At 40.3% G+C, this 24,163-nt stretch overlaps 1 protein-coding gene across 3 annotated transcripts in view; it reads right to left on the bottom strand.

The window, feature by feature from the left end:
* Positions 1-24,163, bottom strand: part of LOC133535366 (inositol 1,4,5-trisphosphate receptor type 1) — a 208,308-nt gene that overhangs the window by 18,734 nt on the left and 165,411 nt on the right. For all 3 annotated transcript variants that reach the window (XM_061875143.1, XM_061875144.1, XM_061875145.1), the window contains 4 exons: positions 12,019-12,194; positions 7,740-7,904; positions 7,198-7,387; positions 7,018-7,110 (listed from right to left, as the gene is read on the bottom strand). In XM_061875143.1, coding sequence (XP_061731127.1) covers positions 7,018-7,110; positions 7,198-7,387; positions 7,740-7,904; positions 12,019-12,194 — 624 coding nt within the window. The remainder of the gene's footprint in view (positions 1-7,017; positions 7,111-7,197; positions 7,388-7,739; positions 7,905-12,018; positions 12,195-24,163) is intronic.

Genomic DNA, 24,163 nt, shown 5'->3' with positions numbered 1-24,163 from the left:
ACGGAAATTGACTAAGACGGTGGTGGTTCTCAACCTTTTTTCAGTGATGTACCCCCTGTGAACATTTCTTTTAATTCAAGTACCCCCTAATCAGAGCAAAGCATTTTTGGTTGAAAAAAAGAGATAAAGAAGTAAAATACAGCACTATGTTATCAGTTTCTGATTTATTAAATTGTATAACAGTGCAAAATATTGCTCGTTTGTAGTGGTCTTTCTTGAACTATTTGGAAAAAAAGATATAAAAATGACTAGTGATTCAATTATAAATAAAGATTTCTACACATAGAAGTAATCATCAACTTAAAGTGCCCTCTTTGGGGATTGTAATAGAGATCCATCTGGATTCATGAACTTAATTCGAAACATTTCTTCACAAAAAAAGAAATTGTTAACATCAGTATTTATGGAACCTTTTTTAACAAAAAATCGAGCTGTCAACACTGAATATTGCATTGTTGCATTTCTTTTCACAGTTTATGAACTAACATTCATATTTTGTTGAAGTATTATTCAATAAATACATTTATAAAGGATTTTTGAATTGTAGCTATTTTTAGAATATTTTTGAAAAATCTCAAGTACCCCTTGGCATACCTTCAAGTACCCCCAGGGGTATGCTTACCCCCATTTGAGAACCACTGGCCTAAGATATTGGGAGCAGAATATAAAAAATTGCCGACTGAATTTGTGGCATTTTGTGATGTTTAGACAGTGTTTTCACATACTTTGCTGACTGAACATACAAGTGGATATGGTTTAATGGATGAAAATGAATGAAACACCCTTAAGCATATAAAGTCAACTTGTTTTTCTACTCTACTGGCACTTTAAGACTGAAGTTTATTGAGAAATTTGAAGAAAAAAGTGAAAAACAAACAAAATAAATAATAATCTAAAATGTTTAACACCCTTAAAAACCTAAGGACTTAAAAAGCATGCACTATTTATAAAACAAAATTAGATAAATGTTGAAAAACGACATTGTACAGTAAGAGCTGAAGTCACTTATTGGTGTATGCTTATAATGAAAACATTCTTGATTGCAGGAATAAGCATTTAACATGTCAATGTGAAACATTTTTCTTCACAACCTGAAGGCAAGAAGTCGAAACTATATTGAACTGGAATGTGCCGAGCAAATAACAATGCTGCAGAGTTTATCTGAATTGATAAAGTTTACAGGTCAAAAACTTGAATTTGAGTACACGGTCATATGGACACATGAAGTTCTGCTGATTGTTACGTTTTTTTTCTAAGACAAATACTAGTTTGACATGATTATACAGTTCTGTACAGATCAATGCTTCAAAGTGTGTGTCAATACATTCATCTGGTTAGTTGGTCACCTGCAAGGGTGTCTATGGCCACATTTTAATCTGTTGTACACATCTTCTCAACTCTGAGGTTGTTTTCGCAAACAGTCAAAAATTCCACTTTTGCAAAGTAGTGCACAAGTTCATGTCACATGGCAGTCACGGAGTTCAAATGTGAGTTATCATGTCAAAAAGGCATGTGACAGTGGAAGTAAAAGGGTCAGTCAGTGTGACTCTTCTACACACACAAACTAGTTTGCTCCATATTTACAATAGCTAATACAATTTAATATTTTTATGCTAATTTGCAAGTTTCCTGACTAATATATAAACAACACAACAGTGTGAAGCTGTCCCTCTTTGTCATTACAAATACCAATGGTGTTTGTTTCTACTAGGTTTGTGCTGGTCTGTGCTGTAAAAATGGTTTGTTCTGTTAAAGAACTGCACCTTTTTGGGGGGTGGGATTTTGCCTGTCGTTCACAATCTTTATGAAAGACATGACGACGGATGCATTTTTAGAATGCATTCTGAACAGTAAATTATTGCGATCAAAAGTCTGCTTACAATGGAGCATATGGAAGCCGTTCGATTCTGCCAATAGAGCCCCTAAAAAACATCTAAACAACCTCCATTAAGGTTTTATATACATGATGTAAGTATATATGTAATGTAGACAAAACATTGCTTACTCTACAAGGTCTGCTGACTGCTAGGATGTTCATATTTTCCCATTTAGACAAAGAATGACTTATAATTCTCGCAAGGAAAAGGAGGAACGAAGCGTATTTTTGTGTCGTTCACACCATTGCCAGGTCTAAATTGTCTCTCAACGTGTACAAACTTGTCGAAATACATCCTTGTCCTTCTACTATCCAGGTGAGAAGCATGATTTATGATCTGAAGAAAGTTTGACGAGCAAGGAAACGAGGAAGCAGCTGATCAACCGATGATGTCAACATTGGCACACAAGCTTGTGATCACAGCGCCGCTATAAATAGTTCGTCTGCGTGAGCGCTTATGATGACAATTTCACTAATACTTGGTTAATTATATTTGGTGAATTATATTTAGGTCGCGCTTTTCTTTAGTGACTCAGAGCGCGTATAGTGAAGCCCATTAACTAAGTTACATTTAAAACTGTGTGGGTGGCACCGGTAGAAGGTGGATAAAGTATCTTTCCCAAGGACACAAGCGGGGATCGAATCTGGAACCAAGTTGCTGGCACGTCTGCGCTACCAACGGAGCCACGTCGGTTGGTATATTTAAATCACGAAATGTAATTGGAGTATTGTTGGGGCTTTTTGGATGTTTTTTTGATTGGGTTTTATGGGGGAAATAGAGGACCTCTCATTGGCTCATTGGACTTTTATTTACGTTAATTTAGGGATTAGAATTTTTCTGTACTTTTAAGTACTTCATGATTTTGATCTACAAAACCCAAAACCACTGTAGTTGGCACGTTATGCAAATCGTAAATAAAAACAGAATACAAAGATTTGTAAATCCTTTTCAACTTATATTCAATTGAATAGACTGCAAAGACCAGATATTTATTGTTCGAACTAAGAAAATTATTAATTTTTTTGCAAATAATCATTACGGTAACTTAGAATTTATAGCCAGCAACACATTGGACAAAAGTTGGCCCATGGGCATTTTACCACTGTGGTACATGGCGTTTTGCTTTTAGCAACACTTAGTAAACGTTTGGGAACTGAGGAGACCAACTTTTGAAGCGTTTCAGGTAGAATTCTTTCCCAATCTTGCTTGATGTAAAGCTTTAGTTGTTCAACAGTCCCGGGTCTGCGTTGTCGTATTTTTTGCTTCATAATGCGCCACACATTTTTAATGGGAGACAGGTTTGGACTACAGGCAGGCCAGTCTAGTACTCACACTCTTTTACAAGAAGCCACGCTGTTGTAACACGTGCAGAATGAAGTTTGGCATTGTCTTACTGAAATAAGCAGGGGCGTCCATGAAAAATACGTTGCTTGGATGGCAGCATATGTTGCTCCAAAACCTGTATGTATCTTTCAGCATTAATGGTTCCTTCACAGATGTGTAAGTTACCCATGCCTTGGGTACTAATGAAGTGAATTGTATTTATATAGCGCTTTTCTCTATAGCCTCAAAGTGCTTTACATAGTGAAACCCAACATCTAAGTTACATTTAAACCAGTGTGGGTGGCACTGGGAGCAGGTGGTTAAAGTGTCTTGCCCAAGGACACAACGGCAGTAACTAGGATGGCGGAAGCGGGAATCGAACCTGCAACCATCAAGTTGCTGGCACGGCCACTCTACCAACCGTAACATATCTCAAAAGCACGAAACGTAAAATGAAATGAACACTTGGCGTTTGTTAAGCTGACATATTACTGGAGTTACTGAAATAAGGAAAATTGAAGATTAATTGCGAAGAAATTTAAGCAAGGGACGTTCTGGCGTCGAATTTAAGAAAACGTTTCTGATTGGCCAACACGATCAGCACTTGACGAATGAAAGAGGAGTTTATTTGAATGCTGGCTTAAGATGCGTTCAGGTACTAAGTGAATGTCACGATCTACAATTATATGACGGCAATAGAAAACATTTAATTAAATTTCATGACCATCTGTAAATAAAATTATATATTATAAATTTGAATGGGTGTGAATGTGAGTGTGAATGTTGTCTATCTGTGTTGGGCATGCGATTAGATGTCCAGGGTGTAAACCGCCTTCCGCCCGATCGCAGCCGAGACAAGCACCAGCGCCCCCCGCGACCCCAAAGGGAACAAGCGGCAGGAAACGGACGGATGGATATTTGAATGGGTTTAGTGCTGTTAAAAATGCTACAGTATTTACACGTGTTTAATAGGGAGAGAATCATCTATCCATCTTCCACCGCCATGCACCCCCATACCATCACAGATGTTGGCTTTTGAACTTTGCTCATATAACAGTCCGTCCGGATGGTTCTTTTCCTCTTTGGTCTGGAGGACACGACGTCCTCAGTTTTCCAAAAACAATTTGAAATGTGGGCTCATCAGACCACAGAACACTGTACACTTTGCATCAGTCCATCTTAGATGAGCTCGGGCCCAGCAAAGCCGGCTGCGTTTCTGGATGTTGTTGCAGTGATTTCTCCAGCTTCTCTGAACCTTTTGATGATATTACAGGCCGTAGATGGTGAAATCCTTAAATTCCTTGCAATAGCTTGTTGATAAATGTTGTTCTTAAACTGTTCGACTATTTGTGGACAAAGGGGTGTACCTCGCCCCATCCTTTCTTGTGAAAGACTGAGCATTTTTTGGGAAGCTGTTTTTACACCCAATCATGGCACCCACCTGTTCCCAATAAGCCAGCACACCTGTGGGATGTCCCAAATAAGTGTTGGATGGGCATTCAACTCAACTTTATTAGTATTTATTGCCACCCTTCCCAACTTCTTTGTCACGTGTTACTGGCATCAAATTCTAAAGTTAATGATTATTTGCAAAAAAACCAAATGTTTATCAGTTTGAATATCAAATATGTTGTCTTTGTAACATATTCAACTGAATAAGGGTCATATGGAAACGGGGTTTGTATATATATATATATATATATATGTAAATATATATATATACTGTATATATATATACTATATATATATATATATATATATAGTTATGTATATATATATATATGTATATCTTACAATAAAAAATCTTACAATACAATAAACATATGTTTCCTATTGCACTCAAATAAATATTTTAGATGGTTAGAAAAATAAAAGGCATTTGAAACATTTGGCTTTTCTTGTTGCACTCAAAGAACAATTAACAATTTTCCATATTACATATAGACTGCCATAATCAAGGATTAGGTTAGAATAAAATAAAAAGCTTTATTGACATTGTAACAAATGCTTCATGATTAATGGTTGCCACTCCTAGTCTGTGCTTTAAGAAAAATACAGTTATTAGTTAATACTAAAAACAAAACTATGGGCAAAGTACACAGATAAGCCATGTTGCAGCTGAAAACATTTTTGTTAAAAATAAAACACAAATTGTAGGAATTTGTTATGAAATTCAGTCAATTAACTTGCATTAGTTGACGTTATATGGATGTTTTTAACTTCGCAATTGTTTGGCATCAAGCCAAGCAGCTACGTGCAAGTCTACGTATCTACACGTTATGTATCTCCAAGGTATGTATCTACATGTGCACAGGAGGGTTGCTGGTTAACTTATGAGAGTAGCGTATGTGTGTTTGAGAGAATGTCAACGTGTTGGCTGAGTAAGGTCTGTGAGTGAGTGGGCAAGTAAAGAAAGAGAGAGATAGCATGTGCACTGTGCAGTACAGTGATAAACGGGTCCGCTTATGTCGTGCAAAACTAATAATGAAATGATTGTCACAAATCTGCGGCCTCGTCATTCTGACCCAAAAGAGGAACTTTGTAGACCCCTTGCCGGGTAAAGGGAAGGGTGTTACCACCGATGAAAACATCTGCCCTTTGCTCCTCGACTACGGTCTGCACCGGAGCTGAGCAGCTGGACAGGTGTAATAACTAAATTATTACCTATCACTCTTTATAATTCCTTGTGCAGATCTGAATGCTAATATATTTAAATGTTTATCTAAGTTTGAAGCAAAGGTGGTAATAGTAATCGGCACATTTGGTGAGGCGTGTTTTAAAGCAGAACTTGCAGTGTTGCTTCCCTGTTTAAAGCGTCACCTTTATCGTTAGTTTCGAAGCCCAAATACCTTCATATTGCACTTCACGCACCCTCTTTATTAACTAATAGTTATTACTTGTATGTGCTTTTTGTGGGCGTTTTGACACACTCAACATCATGCGCCTCGGCTCTGTAGTCACCGTACAGCAATATGTGGATGAAAAAACGGTATGGGTATTTTTCAAAAGCAGTACAGTACTGTTTCCAATTAATCAGTACTGCTGTACTTTATCAGTACCGGTATACCGTACAACCCTAATATATACATGCATATACATTATAGTGTCTTCAAAGTCTGCGATGAGGTGGCGACTTGTCCAGGGTGTACCCCGCCTACCGCCCGAATGCAGCTGAGAAAGGCTCCAGCGACCCCCCGCGACCCAAAAAGGGACAAGCGGTAGAAAATGGATGGATGGATGTCTTCAAAGTGTGCAGTTATTTACTAAAATTATTACTTTTGTCGAGGGTACAGCCAATCATTCATGTTTACATTGATTCTTATGTGGAATTCTGCTTTACTACATGAACATTGTGGTTTACGAACCATGCTCAGAAACCAATTAGGTTTGCAAATCAAGGTTCCGCTGTACTTGAAATCCTAAACAGCACTAAACGAAAGGCATATTATTATTGGAATTGACAAGAGGGACACGTTTACACAGGTAAACACAGCATAACATTAGACATGCAACTAGAAAAGTTGTGTTTTTTATTTGTTTATTTTAAAAAAAAGGAAATAAGCAAATAAAATTAATACAAATAAATAAAGGCTGTGGTTGGGTATATTTCCAACTTCAGCCTGCAATTAAATAATTAGATATGGTTGGATTTCATGTAGTTTTTCTTCAGGGGAAAAAAAGTACTTGACGAAAACAATGACCACAAGTTCACACTGACGATGACCTAAAAAACCGAGGTAAATACCAAACCAAAACGATGGCAGACCGTTACCCCTCTACCACCAACACTTACCCTAACTGCCGCAGAAAATATTACCTTCATGCATGCTGGCTGCAGTGCAGTTTTCATCAACTCCAGCCTGACACATTCGTGTAGGTAAAAACTCGCTGGCTATACTGCCTCCATTTTCTGCACAGAAGACATCATCGGGAGCCAATAAACAAACATCCGTGGTGCCGATCTGTGGACGGTTTGAAGTCAACAGCCTGCACTCACTCAAAGTTGCGTTGGGGATGCGGTCTACTTCCAGGATGAAGTCATCTTTGAAGAAAATATAGCCAACGATGGAGAACAAGTAGACCAGGATGAGCGCGAGCACGGCGGTCAGCACGATGGAGCGGCCGTTGCGAGTCACGCTTTTGATGACGTTCAGCAAAGTCTCTTCACGGTACACCAAGTCAAACAGCTACAAAGGCAAAACACATGAAATGCAAGTCTTTGCAATGTTTTCGGTTCTTTGATATTTTCTGTCTGGCACCCAGAGGGACAAGCGGTAGTAAATGGATGGAGGGATGAATTTTTGCGACACTGGGCACCTAAAGCACAAAGTCAGCAATAACACCATTAAACTGTCTACCACATAAGGAACCATCTGGCCTGTCACTGATAAAAATAACAACTAAACCATGCTCTTTCGCACATGGTTCTACTCAAATGTCTGTCTTTAATCTTTCTAATGTTATGCAAGTCAGTGCTTATCTTGAAAAGTAAATCTAAGATCCCAGTATGCATGGATATAAAGCGTGCATTTATCTTACCAACAGACTGTAGAAGAAGACGTGGACAAACACCCCCAGACTGCAGATGAGCAGGTAGGTAAAGTGGTAGAGGAACTCAAAGTCCATCACCATGGCTTTGTAGCCGCGACTGAATGTGCCGCGGTTTCCCAGAAAACTTATTAGGAAGATAATTTTATTGCACACCTGGAAAATAGAAACAGTTTAGTATGAGGGCAGCAGGGAAGCAATATGGTCAATTTTAGTTAGTTAGCAACGTAATTCAAGAGCCGTTTAAAGAGCTGACAAACCCCTAGAGCTGTTTATCTAATTCAGGGAGAATTTAATAGTAAATCATAGAACTGGTATCTAATGTTATCAAAAAAAGGTATTGATTTTGAATGGAGAATCGATTCAGAATCGCATAGTTGCACACGAGAATCGAATTGAATAAAATTGGGTGGTGCCCAAAGGTTCACAGCCCTAATTTCTACAATTTTACCTTATCTTAACATTATGAGGCTGAACTTCTCTGTGTGTGTATGCTACTGGTCCTGCCTCCACCCACAGAGATGAAGACTGTGCATGACTGACAACAGGGTTCACTCCATTTATTTCATTCTGCTCTCGTACAACAGCGACATAACTTAAAAAGTTATTGGTGGATATTAATAAAACTTTAAGAAAATGTCAGAAAAGGGATAAAAAACAAGCAATTTAATTTTGGGGGGCTGATCGGGATTAAGGACTGGATTCAGCATTTTTAAAGATAATCCTTTACTATTGGGAGACAGGGCCTGGCTGAAGTCTGCGCTCTCCGAGTCCTTATTTAGTTTAAAAATAATACAACTAGTCACTTCTTGTGATTAGTACCACATGTACTTTAACTTTAAATTAACTTAACTTTAACTTTAAAATGTATACTCTGCAGTAATAAAAAAGAACATGTTCTCATTCAAAATAATTGAAAGAGAGACAATTATTGATCGGCTTATTCACATTTTTCCCACAAGGTTTCCATAACAATTTTAAGGCTAAACTACTCACAGCGATATTTTCTTAACTTGTTTAATATTATCATTATTATGTTATTTTTAGGGGCTTCACGGTGGCAGAGGGGTTAGTGCGTCTGCCTCACAATACGAAGGTCCTGCAGTCCTGGGTTCAAATCCAGGCTCTGGATCTTTCTGTGTTGAGTTTGCATGTTCTCCCCGTGAATGCGTGGGTTCCCTCCGGGTACTCCGGCTTCCTCCCACTTCCAAAGACATGCACCTGGGGATAGGTTGATTGGCAACACTAAATTGGCCCTAGTGTGTGAATGTGAGTGTGAATGTTGTCTGTCTATCTGTGTTGGCCCTGCGATGAGGTGGCGACTTGTCCAGGGTGTACCCCGCCTTCCGCCCAATTGTAGCTGAGATAGGTGCCAGCGCCCCCCGCGAATCCGAAAGGGAATAAGCGGTAGAAAATGGATGGATGGATGTTATTTTTAGTTATTATTAGTATTAATTCAATAAATATAGTTAGAACAGTGGAATTGCATAGTAATATTTCACACTATATTAAAGCATTTGAGTTGGTAAATGGCTTTAAAATGAGCTTTTAAGGGCAAAAATAAGCTTTTGGAAAATAGTTAGTTTAGAATTTAGGGAAAGCTTTATCTGACTGTCTTCAAAATGCTTGTTATTAATCACTCCGAGGCTTGTGAGTTACATTTCAGCAGAGTTACAAAAGTACTTATTTAGGACATTTAAAATGTTGGTGACACGACAGGTTCTAATACTTAAATCATCAGATTGACCTTGAAACTAACACAACAGTCTGTTCACATTGTACTGTTTGATTCGGTTAAAAAAACTTGTAGTTGGGTTGATCAAGTGCACGATTAGCCAATCCCTGGTATGCACCAAACAAGCGAACAACACTTGAGAGATGGGTCTAGGTCAGGGGTGTCAAACTCATTTTAGATTGGGGGCCACATGGAGAAAAATCTACTCCCAAGTGGGCCAAAGTGGTAAAATGACGGCACAATAACTTAAAAATAAAGACAACTTCAGATTGTTTTCTTTGTTTAAAAATAGAACAAGCACATTCTGAAAATGTACTAGTAATATTAATAATAGTATTTTACCTTTATTTGTCGTTATTTATACTTTCTGATTAAATTATGTGATGATGTTCATCGGTCAACTCATTGGTGTTAATTTAAGTCTCACCTTAAAACTCCTTTGTATACTCTAGCCTTTAAATAGACCTCCTTTTTGGACCAGTTGATCTGCCGCTTCTTTTCTTTTTCTCCTGTGTCCCCCCCTCCCTTGCGGAGGGGGTCCGGTCCGATGGCCATGGATGAAGTACTGGCTGTCCAGAGTCGTGACCCAGGATAGACCGCTCGTCGGGACCCAGGATGGACCACTCGCCTGTGTATCAGTTGGGGACATCTCTACGCTGCTGATCCGACTCCGCTTGGGATGGTTTCTTGTGGACGGGACTTTCGCTGCTGTCTTGGATCCGCTTTGAACTGAACTCTTGCGGCTGTGTTGGATCCACTATGGATTGAACTTTCACAGTATCATGTTAGACCCACTCGACATCCATTGCTTTCGGTCCCATAGGGAGGGGGGGTGCCCACATTTGTGGTCCTCTCCAAGGTTCTCATAGTCATCATTGTCACCAACGTCCCACTGGGTGTGAGTTTTCCTTGCTCTTATGTGGGTTCTTCCGAGGATGTCGTAGTCATAGTGGTTTGTGCAGTCCTTTGAGACATTTGTGATTTAGGGCTATATAAATAAACATTGATTGATTGATTGATTGAATTTTCAATCCATCAAGATAAAAAAGTAATATCAAAATTAAATTACAGGATGTTATTTATGTAGTTTGCTCATTTTCCTAAACTGGTGCACTAACATCATGTGGTTTATTTGTTTTACATATGTATTATGAGATACAAAGAATTGCTATTGCGACATCTCGTGGACACATTTAGAACAACAGTTTCTTTCATTCAAAAATTTTGGCCCATTTTTATACTTAGCAAACTCCTCCCACGGCCCAGGTAAAACCTGTTCGTGGGCCGGGCCGTAAGTTTGAAACCCCTGGTCTAGGTCCACTTGCATGAGAACTCTAATAAATGTGTAATTTAAATAAATATTTAAAGCTCACAAATCTGATCTGCTCTCTCCGTCTGTGTGTGAGACACCAGACTTTAAAAGTGTATTTTAAAAACTTTTTGGGAACTCTAAGATGGTAAGTATATTATTCAGCAAACAGCATTTTGGTCTGGGATATTTGAGTTACATTGTGTATAATATGTCATGATAGCTGTCCAATCAAGTCCTACTGTATATTTAATGCTTATGCACAACAATGTAAAGAGTTAACGAAAGAGTATGCAGTCCTGCATCGTTTCATACGAAAATTAACATAAATTAAAACAAGTTATTGTTTTATTAAGGCACTGGATTTCTAAAGTTTATGTGGTCAGTCATGGAAGCAGAGAGATAAAGATGTGTGTTTTTTATGTTTGTGTGTGTGCCAGTTTATAAAGAAAATATCTGGGAAAACTATAGTGAGCTTAGGGGAAGGGTGTCACACTCTCTATGGTCCAGTGACGCACTTCACACCTTATAACACCGCCAAGCACTGCAAGCAAGGACCATAGACAACACTGCAGGCAGACTACTTTGCCAAATGGGCATGAGTGCTAGTTCAAAGGAGAACACAGGGTAGTGTTTAAGCATTTCTAGATGGAAAAACATTGTTTACATTTTTAGACTGTATAGGTTGTTTATTTACTATGAGACCGTGTTGATATTGTTTAAGGTCATAGCGGCCCTTGCTAATGCTTTCACACCTACTCCACACAGAAATACATTTTTGGAATGTGGGAAGATGTTGTTTTAACGACGGAACACAAGCTTAGGGAGAACATACAACATCCAAATAGTAAAGCCCTGAATCAAACCAAATACAATATTATATTGTTATTCCCATTGTTTTTATTCTTTTTGTAATATTTCTCTATTTTGTTTCCTTTTAAACCTCCATTATTTACTTTTTACTTTAAAAAAAAAAAATGTATCTCAACTCTGTACACTGCTGCTGGAATTTTAATTTTCCTGAAGGAACTCTCCTGAAGGAATCAATAAAGTACTATCCATCTATCTATCCATCTAAATACTTTTCTTCGTCATGTGGTACCAATGGACCCCTGGGCTGAATAAGCCGTAAACTATTAGAAACAGAAAAGCTCATCTGTCCGCTTTGCTTGACAACAATCAAAATAGCCGAGAGGAAAAACAATTCATGGAGGCAGGCGACTCACATTGAAGGCGCCCAGAAGGAAGAGGGTGGGCTCCAGGCCAACTGAGAAGATGAGACGCAGGATAGTGACGATCACGAGGGCTCGGACACCCAGCGGTTGGGGCATGATGATCACGATAATGAGTGTTGCCAGAACTGCCATCCACAGCAGAGCAGACAGGTGGGAATCCAACATACCTGTCAGGTGATTTATACCAACTGGTTTAATACACAGGGTCTCAACTCGGGGTGTAACGGTATATGTATTGCAAACGTGGCTGCCGATTTGCAATAATTCACATTTTTACACCAGTGTGGGCTGCAATGGAGACAAGATGGGTGAAGTGTCTTGCCTGGATGAGTTTCTGTTTTTTTAATTTTTTATCTAAATTTAATTTAATAAATCTGTTAAGGTATAGCAAATCAGTTTTGCATTTTGTTCCCTTAATGTAACCAAAATGAACTAAAGCGTTACCTTAAAGGGCAACTGCACTTTTTGTGGAATTTTGTCAATCATTCACATTCCTTATGTGAGATGAGAATACATGGGTTTATTTTTTAATGCATTCAACTCATAAATAAACACTACCATAGAGTTCAACAATGGAGGTAGTGGGATTTGCTATGTAATACATATTATCTGGACCAGTGGTTCTCAAATGGGGGTACGCGTACCCCTGGGGGCACTTGAAGGTATGCCAAGGGGTACTTGAGATTTTTTTTTAAAATATTTTAAAAATAGCAACAATTCAAAAATCCTTTATAAATATATTTATTGAATAATACTTCAACAAAATATGAATGTACGTAAGTTCATAAACTGAAAAGAAATGTAACAATGCAAATTCAGTGTTGACAGCTAGAGTTTTTGTGGACATGTTCCATAAATATTGATGTTAAAGATGTATTTTTTTGTGAAGAAATGTTTACAATGAAGTTCATGAATCCAGATGGATCTCTATTACAATCCCCAAAGAGGGCACTTTAAGTTGATGATTACTTATGTGTAGAAATCTGCATTTGTAATTGAATCACTTGTTTATGTTTGTTTTCAGTATTTTTTTTTATACCTTTTTTCCAAAAAGTTCAAGAAAGACCACTACAAATGAGCAATATTTTGCACTGTTATACAATTTAATAAATCAGAAACTGATGACATGGTGCAATATTTTACTTCTTTTTCTCTTTTTTTCCAACCAAAAACGCTTTGCTCTGATTAGGGGGTACTTGAATTAAAAAAAATGTTCACAGGGGGCACATCACTGAAAAAAGGTTGAGAACCACTGATCTAGACCAAAGGTGTCTAAAGTAGCTTGTTGAGAAATGTTGTTCCTAAACTGTTCGACTATTTGCTCACGCATTTGTTTACAAAGTGGTGACCCTCGTCCCATCCTTGTTTGTGAATGACTGAGCATTTCATGGAAGCTGCTTTTATACCCAATTATGGCACCCACTTGTTCCCAATTAGCCTGTTCACCTGAGGGATATTCCAAATAAGTGTTTGATGAGCATTCCTCAACTTTCTCAGTCTTTTTTTGCCACTTGTGTGAGCCTTGCCATCCGGTTTGGTGGCTGCAGGATTAGGTCTCTGCTTTTTGCAAATGATGTGGTCCTGATGGCTTCATCTGGCCCGGTCCTTAAGCTCTCACTGGATCGGTTCGCAGCAGAGTGTGAAGCAACTGGGATGAGAATCAGCACCTCCAAGTCCGAGTCCTTGGTTCTTGCCCGGAAAAGGGTGGAGTGCCATCTCCGGGTTGGGGAGGAGACCCTGCCCCAAGTGGAGGAGTTCAAGTACCTCGGAGTCTTGGTCACGAGAGAGGCAAGAGTGGATCATGAGATCGACAGGCAGATTGGTGCGTCGTCTTCAGTAATACGGACACTGTATCGATCCTTTGTGGTGACGAAGGAGCTGAGCCGGAAGGCAAAGCTCTCAATTTATCGGTCGATCTAACTATGGTAATGAGCTTTGGGTTATGACCGAAAGTACAAGATCACGGCTACAAGCAGCCAAAATGAGTTTCCTCCGCCGGGTGGCAGGGCTCTCCCTTAGAGATAGAGTGAAAAGCTCTGCCATCCGGGGGGAGCTCAAAACAAAAAGCCGCTGCTCCACCATATCGAGAGGAACAAGTTGAGGTGGTTCGGGTATCTGGTCAGGATGCCACCCGAACGCCTACCTAGGGAGGTGTTTAGGGCACGTCCGACCAGTAGGAGGCCATGGGGAAGACCCAGGACACGTTGGGAAGACTATGTCTCCCGGCTGGCCTGGGAATGCCTCGGGATCCCCCGGGAAGAGCTGGACGAAGTGGCTGGGGAGAGGGAAGTTTGGGCTTCTCTGCTTAGGCCGCTGCCCCCGCGACCTGACCTCAGATAAGCAGAGGAAGATGGATGAATGGGTGCCAGCTTTTTTGAAACATGTTGCAGTCATCAAATTCCAAATGAGCTAATAGTTGCCAAAAAAACTAAGTTTACCAGTTCGAACGTTAAGGATCTTGTCTTTGCAGTCTATTCAATTGAATATAGGTTGAAAAGGATTTGCAAATAAATCATTGTATTCTGTTTTTATTTACAAATTACACATTGTGCCAACTTCACTCGTTTTGTTTTTGGTCGATCAAAATTATAGGTTTTGTTTAAAACTACATTTCCAATGTGAAAATGACGATGCAGTTTTAAACTTGTGCGGCTGAACAGTTCAATACGGCCTCGACCTCGCATTCAGGCCTGATGGCCGTCATTAGCGGGACTCTGAACTTGAGTCGCTTGCATAACACCCAATAGTAGTTGACATACATATTGTGTACATGTTCTAGAGCGTGCGGGCTGAGCGGCAGTGAGAGGAAGACCTGCCACGTCGCCAAATAAAACTCCTCAAGGGTTTCATGTGGCGACGTGTCATTCGGACGAAAACCCTCAACACAAGCCTAAAAAGCAAGGTCGCACCCAAGCTGATGCCTCTGCAACAACAACATTTCTCATGTTTTAATTTGTTTTATTACATCAATATAATAATGTGACTGTCGCAGCTAGCAAAGCCTGCAAAAAGAAAATTATCAAGAAATAAGGGAAGAACTTGAAATGATTAAAAATGTAAAAAATAGAGTGTGGTCAAGAAGCCTTTCCTCTCTTACTCCCTCGCCTTCTCTTTCTTTAGTTCTCTCTCTCTCTCTCTCTCTCTCTCTCTCTCTCTCTCTCTCTCTCTCTCTCTCTCTCTCCACCCCTGTAGAGATCCTATGACAGGTGCCACTTATATAACAGCCGCCTCTAAAAATACTTTCAGCTGAAAGATTCATGAACAGGGAGAAACACGCAGCGTCGGAGATTTGGCGGACAGAAAGAAGGACGTTTTTGCGTACGCTGTTCGTGTAACTGTCTAATACTTTTCCTTAAACGTGCTTGGGGTTCCTTGGGTTCAAGGCGTCAGCTAAATCGTCTGTGAAGAATGTGGCAGGCATGTGATGTTTGTGCGCATGCGTGTGTCTAAGTCAGCCATGCATGGATGTACAGTATGTATGCATGGGGGCAGAACATACTGACCTAGATGTCTGGCTCTTATAACCCTCATTCTATAGCCCTGTGCAAAGGAGGACTGTGTGTGTGTGTGTGCAGGGTGTTTAGTCCCAAGTTCTATAAAACTGCCCATTACAGCCAACCAAAGGTATGTTGCCATTTCACGTGACGCTGTGTGCGGCGGGGAAAACACAGTCAGACATTACTCATGCTCAGCACTCACTTTGAACCGTGATCAAAACAAGCAAAATACTCAATCCAGCATGCACAGTTCCAAAGATGACTCAAAGTACACTGGAAACTAACAGGCTAGGCTGTGTGCAAAGGGTGCGTCTCAAACAAAGACGGGGTCATTCTGAGGTCCTGCTCCTTAATTGTGATCAGGTGATCAAGTCAGCAGATCAGAATTTTACGGGAAAAAGAGATCAGTGGGTCATTTGACACAGTCAATTCCTCGCAGTCGTTCTGTGTGGTTACACTGTGATTTCAGAACAGATCATTTTTTTAAATTCTGCGTTTCCCACACATGAATTTTTTTTGTGGTAAGCTGTCACAAATAGATTTGGAGCTAGCTAGTAGGAATTATACATGTTTATGCCGGTTGTTTACGAGAAGACTATTATTTCGAAACCTTTTACTTAGAATGTGTTTCTGACACTTCTGGTTTTGCTTATGTTATGATGACCGCTTTCTAGCATTGCAAGAGATATATTTGAAGCATTGTTGGCTGGTGTTTGTGATGTTTTATTGCTGTGCTGACATCATCATAGTAGAAATGCACACAAAAAAAAAAGTTGGTTAAAAATTAACCCAATTTTAACCCAACTGCTGGTTCAGAAAAGGATGAACCTCTTATTTGAGTTATTTTAACTCAACATTTTTGGTACATTTTTTCAACCCAACTTTTGTGTTGAATTATTTAACCAAAAAGTTGAGCTATGATAACTTAAAATTGGGGTTTTCCAAACCAAACTATTGGGTTGAATTATTTAACCCAAAAGTTGAGTTATGCTAACTCTATATTGGTCAATTCATAACCCAACTATTGGGTCAAATTTATTTAAAACAAAAGCTGAGTTATACTCACTACAATGTTGGGTTATTCCAAACCCAACTATTGGGTTGCGCAAATTAGTGCTCCTTGACCCAATAGTTGATTAAAAATATTACATTTTAATGGTAGTTTGTCCTACTCCTTCCCAACTACTGATCAAAATGTTTCTTATTCCATTAAAATATACTCAAAAGCAAGATATGAGTGACATTTTTTTTCCTTTTTAAAATAATTGTCGTGTATGGTAATAGGAGTTCTATACAGTATGTTCAAATATTTTCATGTAAATGAGATGTGTGATTGTAAATAATGTTAATTAGATAAATCCTTAACAACATTCCCTTCAAGAAAATAGTACCGTTTTAATAAAGAAAGGCTTTTACACAAAAATGTGTTACTCATTGAAAAACAACCCAAAAATGGTTCATAGTTTTGAAACCCCAGAAATTGAGTTAAAATGATATTCTAATAATCCGAAAAAGTGATTGCTCTTCATAAAAATAACTCCGAAATTTAACCCAACGCTCGCACCTCATAAATTGGGCTATAAAAACAACCCAGCATTTTCTTGTGTGTGACAGCTGTGTTTATTATTAAGCCCTCTAGGCACCTCTACACTCACTTCAGTTGAGTGTGATCAACTGAAGATTACAGCATTCACCAGGAGCTCAGAAGATTATCCAAACGTCATTGCTATGGCCACTAAACCACGATCATGACGTGAAAAATCATTTATCACATCCTGGGTAATTCTTCTCAGTAAGAACTGGGATTCCATGTGCTGGAACCACGGTGTAAGTTGTACTACAAAAACATGGTCGACGTATGCATGTTCAAAATAAACTGAAACTGAAATTGAACTGAACAATCGCAGCTACGATCATTAGCTTTGTTGTTAGCGTTCCGTGTTGTTAGCATTGTGTATCCCGTGTTCTCATTCCACATCACTTAAACCCAGTGGTTCTTAACCTGGGTTCGATCGAATCCTAGGAGTTCGGCGAGTCAGCCTCAGGGGTTCGACGGAGCTTCTGCCAGGTCAAGACACACCCGACTCTTCATATGAATAAAAACATCTCCCTATCAGCTTTATGGATACGGCAACAGCAGAAGTCAAACTGATATGGATGTGTGTAATTTGTTGTGAGTTCATGCACTGTGTTGGTTTTGTTCTTTGAACAAGGTAATGTTGATGCACCGTCCATTTTGTGCACCAGTAAAAAAACATAAATTTGTCTTGAATTAAAAAAAAAAATAAAACCATTTTATTTTTCACCGAAGAAGGGTTAGGTGAACGCACATATGAAACTGGCGGGGTTCGGTATCTCAAACAATGTTAAAAACCACCGCTCTAGCCAAAGCTGTGTTATTGATGTCATAGACGAAATGCATGAAGGAAATTGTCTCCACTTTTGCCAGACAGCTGTTAAAAGCTGATAGATAATAGCAGTCTTATTAGGCTGATGTGCTGCGCTGACTCCAATGCTACATCCTGCTGTTGTCTTTGGATATTGTTCACATCAAAGTCTCACCAATGTAAAGACATGTTATTAATGAGGCAGGGGGCAAAGATGAAGCCCATCAAAAAGTTCTGCCAAAATTGGCTCAACTTGATTTTACCGGAAAAGATACAGTCCCGCGTGGTGGATATCGTTATCGATCGCCACAACATCTATCCATCCATCCATCTTCTTCCGCTTATCCGAGGTCGGGTCGCGGGGGCAGCAGCCTAAGCAGGGAAGCCCAGACTTTCCTCTCCCCACCCACTTCGTCCAGCTCTTCCCGGGGGATCCCGAGGCGTTCCCAGGCCAGCCGGGAGACATAGTCTTCCCAACGTGTCCTGGGTCTTCCACGTGGCCTGCTTCCGGTTGGACGTGCCCTAAACACCTCCCGAGGGAGGCGTTCGGGTGGCATCCTGACCATATGCCTGAACCACCTCATCTGGCTCCTCTCGATGTGGAGGAGCAGCGGCTTTACTTTGAGTTCCTCCCGGATGGCAGAGCTTCTCACCCTATCTCTAAGGGAGAGCCCCGCCATCCGGCGGAGGAAACTCATTTCGGCCGCTTGAACCCGTGATCTTGTCCTTTCGGTCATGACCCAAAGCTCATGATCATAAATGTGGATGGGAACTTAGATTGACCGGTAAACTGAGAGCTTTTCCTTCCGGCTCAGCTTCTTCTTCACCACAACGGATCGATACAGCGTCCGCATTACTGAAGACGCTGCACCGATCCGCCTGTCGATCTCACGATCCACTCTTCCCTCACTCGTGAACAAGAGTCCTAGGTAGTTGAACTCCTCTACTTGGGGCAAGGTCTCTTCCCCAACCCGGAGATGGAATTCCACCCTTTTTCAGGCGAGAACCATGGATTCGGACTTGGAGGTGCTGATTCTCATTCCAGTCGCTTCACACTCGGCTGGGAACCAAGACAGTGAGAGCTGAAGATCCCAGCCAGATGAAGCCATCAGGACCGCATCATCTGCACAAAGCAGAGACCTAATCCCGCGGCCATCAAACCGGAACCCCTCAACGCCTAGACTGCACCTAAAAATTCTGTCCATAAAGGTTATGAACAGAATCTGTGACAAAGGACAGCCTTGGCGGAGTCCAACCCTCACTGGAAACATGTCTGACTTACTGCAGGCAATGCGGACCAAGTCCTGACACTGATCGTACAGGGAGCGGACCGCCAAAATCGGACAGTCCGGTATCCCATACTCTCTGAGCACTCTCCACAGGACTTGCCGAGGGATACGGTCGAATGCCTTTTCCAAGTCAACAAGTTGGCGAACTCCCATGCACCGTCAAGGACCCTGCCAAGAGTTTAGAGCTGGTCCACAGTTCCACGACCAGGACGAAAACCACACTGTTCCTCCTGGATCCGAGGTTCGACATCTGAATAAACCTTACCGGGAAGGCTGAGGAGTGTGATTCCACGATAGTTGGAACACACCCTCCGGTTCCCTTTCTTAAAGAGAGGAGCCATCACCCCGGTCTGCCAATCCAGAGGTACCTCCCCTGATGTCCACGTGATGCTGCAGAGTCTTGTCAACCAAGACATCCCCACAGCATCCAGAACCTTAAGGAACTCCAGGCGGATCTCATCCACCCCCGGGGCCTTGCCTCCGAGGATCTTTTTAACTACCTCAGCAACCTCAGCCCCAGAAATAGGAGAGCCCACCACATATTCGCCAGGCACTGCTTCCTCATAGGAAGACGTGTTGGTGGGATTGAGGAGGTCTTCGAAGTATTCTTTCCACCGATCAACAACATCCGCAGTCGAGGTCAGCAGAACACCATCCGCACCATACACGGTGTTGACACTGCACTGCTTCCCCTTCCTGAGGCGGCGGATGGTGGTCCAGAATCGCTTCGAAGCCGTCCGGAAGTCGTTTTCCATGGCGTCCCCGAACTCCTCCCAAGTCCGACTTTTTGCCTCCGCGACCACTGAAGCTGCTCTGACAGGAGACTCTGTCAGAGGTTCCCAGCAGACCCTCACAATGTGTTTGGGCCTGCCAGGTCTGTCCGGCATCCGCCTCCACCATCGCAGCCAACTCACCAACAGGTGGTGATCGGTAGAAAGCGCCGCCCCTCTCTTCACCCGAGTGTCCAAGACATGAGGCCACAACTACAAAGTCGATCATGGAACTGCGGCCTAGGGTGTCCTGGTGCTAAGTGCACATATGGACACCCTTATGTTTGAACATGGTGTTTGTTATGGACAATCTGTGACAAGCACAAAAGTCCAATAACAAAACACCACTCGGGTTCAGATCCGGGATGCCATTCTTCCCAATTACTTCTCTCCAGGTTTCACTGTCGTTGCCAACATGAACGTTGAAGTCCCCCAGTAGGACAAGGGAATCACCCGGGGGTGCACTTTCCAGTACTCCCTCGAGTATATCCAAAAAGGGTGGGTACTCTGAACTGCTGTTTGGTGTGTATGGCCCCTGCTTTAATTAGTGAGCCCATTGGAGGGGTGACCCACGTTGCCACTTTGGGCTGTGCCCGGCCGGGCCGCATGGGAACAGGCCCAACCAACAGGCGCTCGCCATCGTGCCCCAACTCCGGGCCTGGCTCCAGAGAGGGGCCCCGGTGACCCACGTCCGGGCGAGGGAAAACTGAGTTTCGGTTGTTGTATATCCATAGAGTGCAGCCCTTTGAGACACTAGTGATTTAGGGCTATATAAGTAAACATTGATTGATTGATTGATAGAGTGTCTTAGAGTCTTCGCCACAACATAATGATATAAAATAAGACAAATACTGCACTGTTTTACACATAGAAAGGATGGGGTGAGGTACACCCCTTTGTTTAAGAACAACGTTTCTCAAAGTACAATTGCAAGAAATTTAGGGATTTAAGCATCTACCGTCCATAATATCATCAAAAGGTTCAGAGAATCTGGAGAAATAACTCCACGTGACCGTGACCTTCGATCCCTCAGATGGCACTGTATCAAAAACCGACATCAATCTCTAAAGGATATCACCTCATGGGCTCAGGAACACTTCAGAAAACCACTGTCACTAAATACAGTTAGTCGCTACATCTGTAAGTGCAAGTTAAAGCTCTACTATGCAAAACGAAAGCCATTTTTCAACAACATCCAGAAACGCCGCCGGCTTCTCTGGGCCCGAGATCATCTAAGATGGACTGATGCAAAGTGGAAAAGTGTGCTGTGGTCTGACGAGTCCACATTTCAAATTGTTTTTGGAAATATTCGACATCGTGTCATCCGGACCAAAGGGGAAGCGAACCATCCAGACTGTTATCGATGCAAAGTTCAAAAGCTAGAATCTGTGATGGCTTGGGTGTGCATTAGTGCCCAAGGCATGGGTAACTTACACATCTGTGAAGGCACCATTAATGCTGAAAGGTACATACAGGTTTTGAAACGACATATGCTGCCATCTACGCGCCGTCTTTTTAATGGACGCCCCTGCTTCTTTCAGCAAGAAAATGCCAAGCCACATTCAGCACGTGTTACAACAGCGTGGCTTCGTAAAAAAGAGTGTGGGTACTTTCCTGGCCCGCCTGCAGTCCAGACCTGTCTCCCATCGAAAATGTGTGGCGCATTATGAAGCGTTAAATACGACAGCGGAGACCCCGGACTGTTGAACAACTGAATGGGAAAGAATTTCACTTTCAAAGCTTCAACAATTAGTTTCCTCAGTTCCCAAACGTTTATTGAGTGTTGTTAAAAGAAAAGGGGATGCAACACAGTGGTGAATATGCCCTTTCCCAACTACTTTGGCATGTTTGCAGCCATGAAATTCAAATGTAATTATTATTTGCAAAAAGAAAAATAAAGTTTATGAGTTTGAACATCAAATATCTTGTCTATGTAGTGCATTCAATTGAATATGGGTTGAAAAGGATTTGCAAATCATTGTATTTCGTTTATATTTACATCTAACACAATTTCCCAACTCATATGGAAATGAGGTTTGTACAAAAATACAATAAATGTAGTAAAGCTACCATGTTTGAAACACAATTTAGCGAGGGACAGCTGTATTTCAATTCTATTGACCGTTAATTAGATGCAGACATTGAGTTTATTTCATTTAATGACAGAAAGAATAATACCGTTTTAATATTGTGTACTTTTGTATTTCTGAAACTAAACATTTGTCTTGCACAATGACCACTGGTTAATTTGCAACCCTGTAGCAAACACTGTCATTTATTCATTTTCTACAACATTTGTCCTTGTTGTGGTCACGGATGAGTTGAATGAGTTGGAGCCTATCCCGGCTGACTTTTGGTGAGAAAGCACACTGTGGGCCACAGGACATGTATAGACAAAACCACTGAGTCTCACATTCACACCTACGGACAATATAGAGTTCAAATTATCTATATTTGCATGTGTTTGGGATGTGGGAGGAAGTCGGTGTACACACAGACTTTACACAGATATGCCCCAATGAAGATTCAAACCCTCAATCTTCTGACTGTGAGACCGACAAGCTAACCACCAGGACACCCACTTTTCTTATTCTGTTACTAAATTTCAAATAAAGCTCTGAACAACAACAGTGAATTTTCAGCATAGTTTGTCACTGCAAGACACACCTTATAATGCAGGAGCAGACTGCAACAGAGAAAACATGCCAAAAATCAGTTGTCCTTCCTGTTTTGCAGTGTTAAGGATATAACCTCATTTTGACCCTGGTGTGAGGTCAAAAAGTGAATTTAAAAAGCTCCTCTAAATGTGTATTGCAGCAACACAACTCATTTCACTACATGTTTTCACAAGCCACATTCACACTTGTCATGTGTTGGTTCGTATGGTCATAATGTCAACGAAACATGCAAAAGATGGGTCTACTCATTAAAGGGGACCGAGCATTATTTGTGTCTTTTCTGACTTATAAATGTTGTTACAATTTTGGATATATATATATATATATATATATATATATATATATATATATATATATATATATATACAAATCCCGTTTCCATATGAGTTGGGAAATTGTGTTAGATGTAAATATAAACAGAATACAATGATTTGCAAATCATTTTCAACCCATATTCAATTAAATGCACGACAAAGACAAGATATTTGATGTTCAAACTCATAAACTTTATTTTTTTTTTTTACAAATAATAATTAATTTAGAATTTCATGGCTGCAACACGTGCCAAAGTAGTTGGAAGGGGCATGTTCACCATTGTGTTACATCACCTTTTCTTTTAACAACACTCAAAAAACGTTTGGGAACTGAGGAAACTAATTGTTGAAGCTTTGAAAGTGGAATTCTTTCCCATTCTTGTTTTATGTAGAGCTTCAGTCGTTCATGAGTCTGGGGTCTCCGCTGTCGTATTTTACGCTTCATAATGTGCCACACATTTTCGATGGGAAACAGGTCTGGACTGCAGGCGGGCGAGGAAAGTACCCGCACTCTTTTTTTACAAAGCCACCATGTTGTAACACTTGTCTTGCTGAAATAAGCAGGGGTGTCCAGAAAAAAACATTTAAAAAAAACAAAAACATTAACTTTAGAATTTGATGCCAGCAACATGTGACAAAGAAGTTAGGAAAGGTGGCAATAAATACTAATATAGTTATAAAATGCTCATCAAACACTTATTTGGAACATCCCACAGGTGTGCAGGCTAATTGGGAACATTTTATATATATATATATATATATATATATATATATATATATATACACATGTATACACATATACGTATATATACATACATATACATATATGTACATTTATACACATACACATATACGTATATATACATACATATATAGATATATATATGTGCATATATATACGTATATATGTATACATATATATACATATATACACACACACATATATATATATATAGATATATGTTCATATATATACGTATATATGTATACATATATATACATATATACACACACACACACATATATATATATATATATATATACATATACATATATACACATACACATATACGTATATATACATACATATATAGATATATATGTGCATATATACATATATATGTATACATATATACACACACACACACACACACACACACACACACATATATATATATATATATATATATATATATATATA

This window comes from Nerophis ophidion, linkage group LG16, assembly GCF_033978795.1.
Source record: "Nerophis ophidion isolate RoL-2023_Sa linkage group LG16, RoL_Noph_v1.0, whole genome shotgun sequence".
Taxonomy (NCBI): Eukaryota; Metazoa; Chordata; class Actinopteri; order Syngnathiformes; family Syngnathidae; genus Nerophis; species Nerophis ophidion.
The sequence above is the reverse complement of the archived record's forward strand: the minus strand, read 5'-3'. Positions and strand labels throughout refer to the sequence as shown.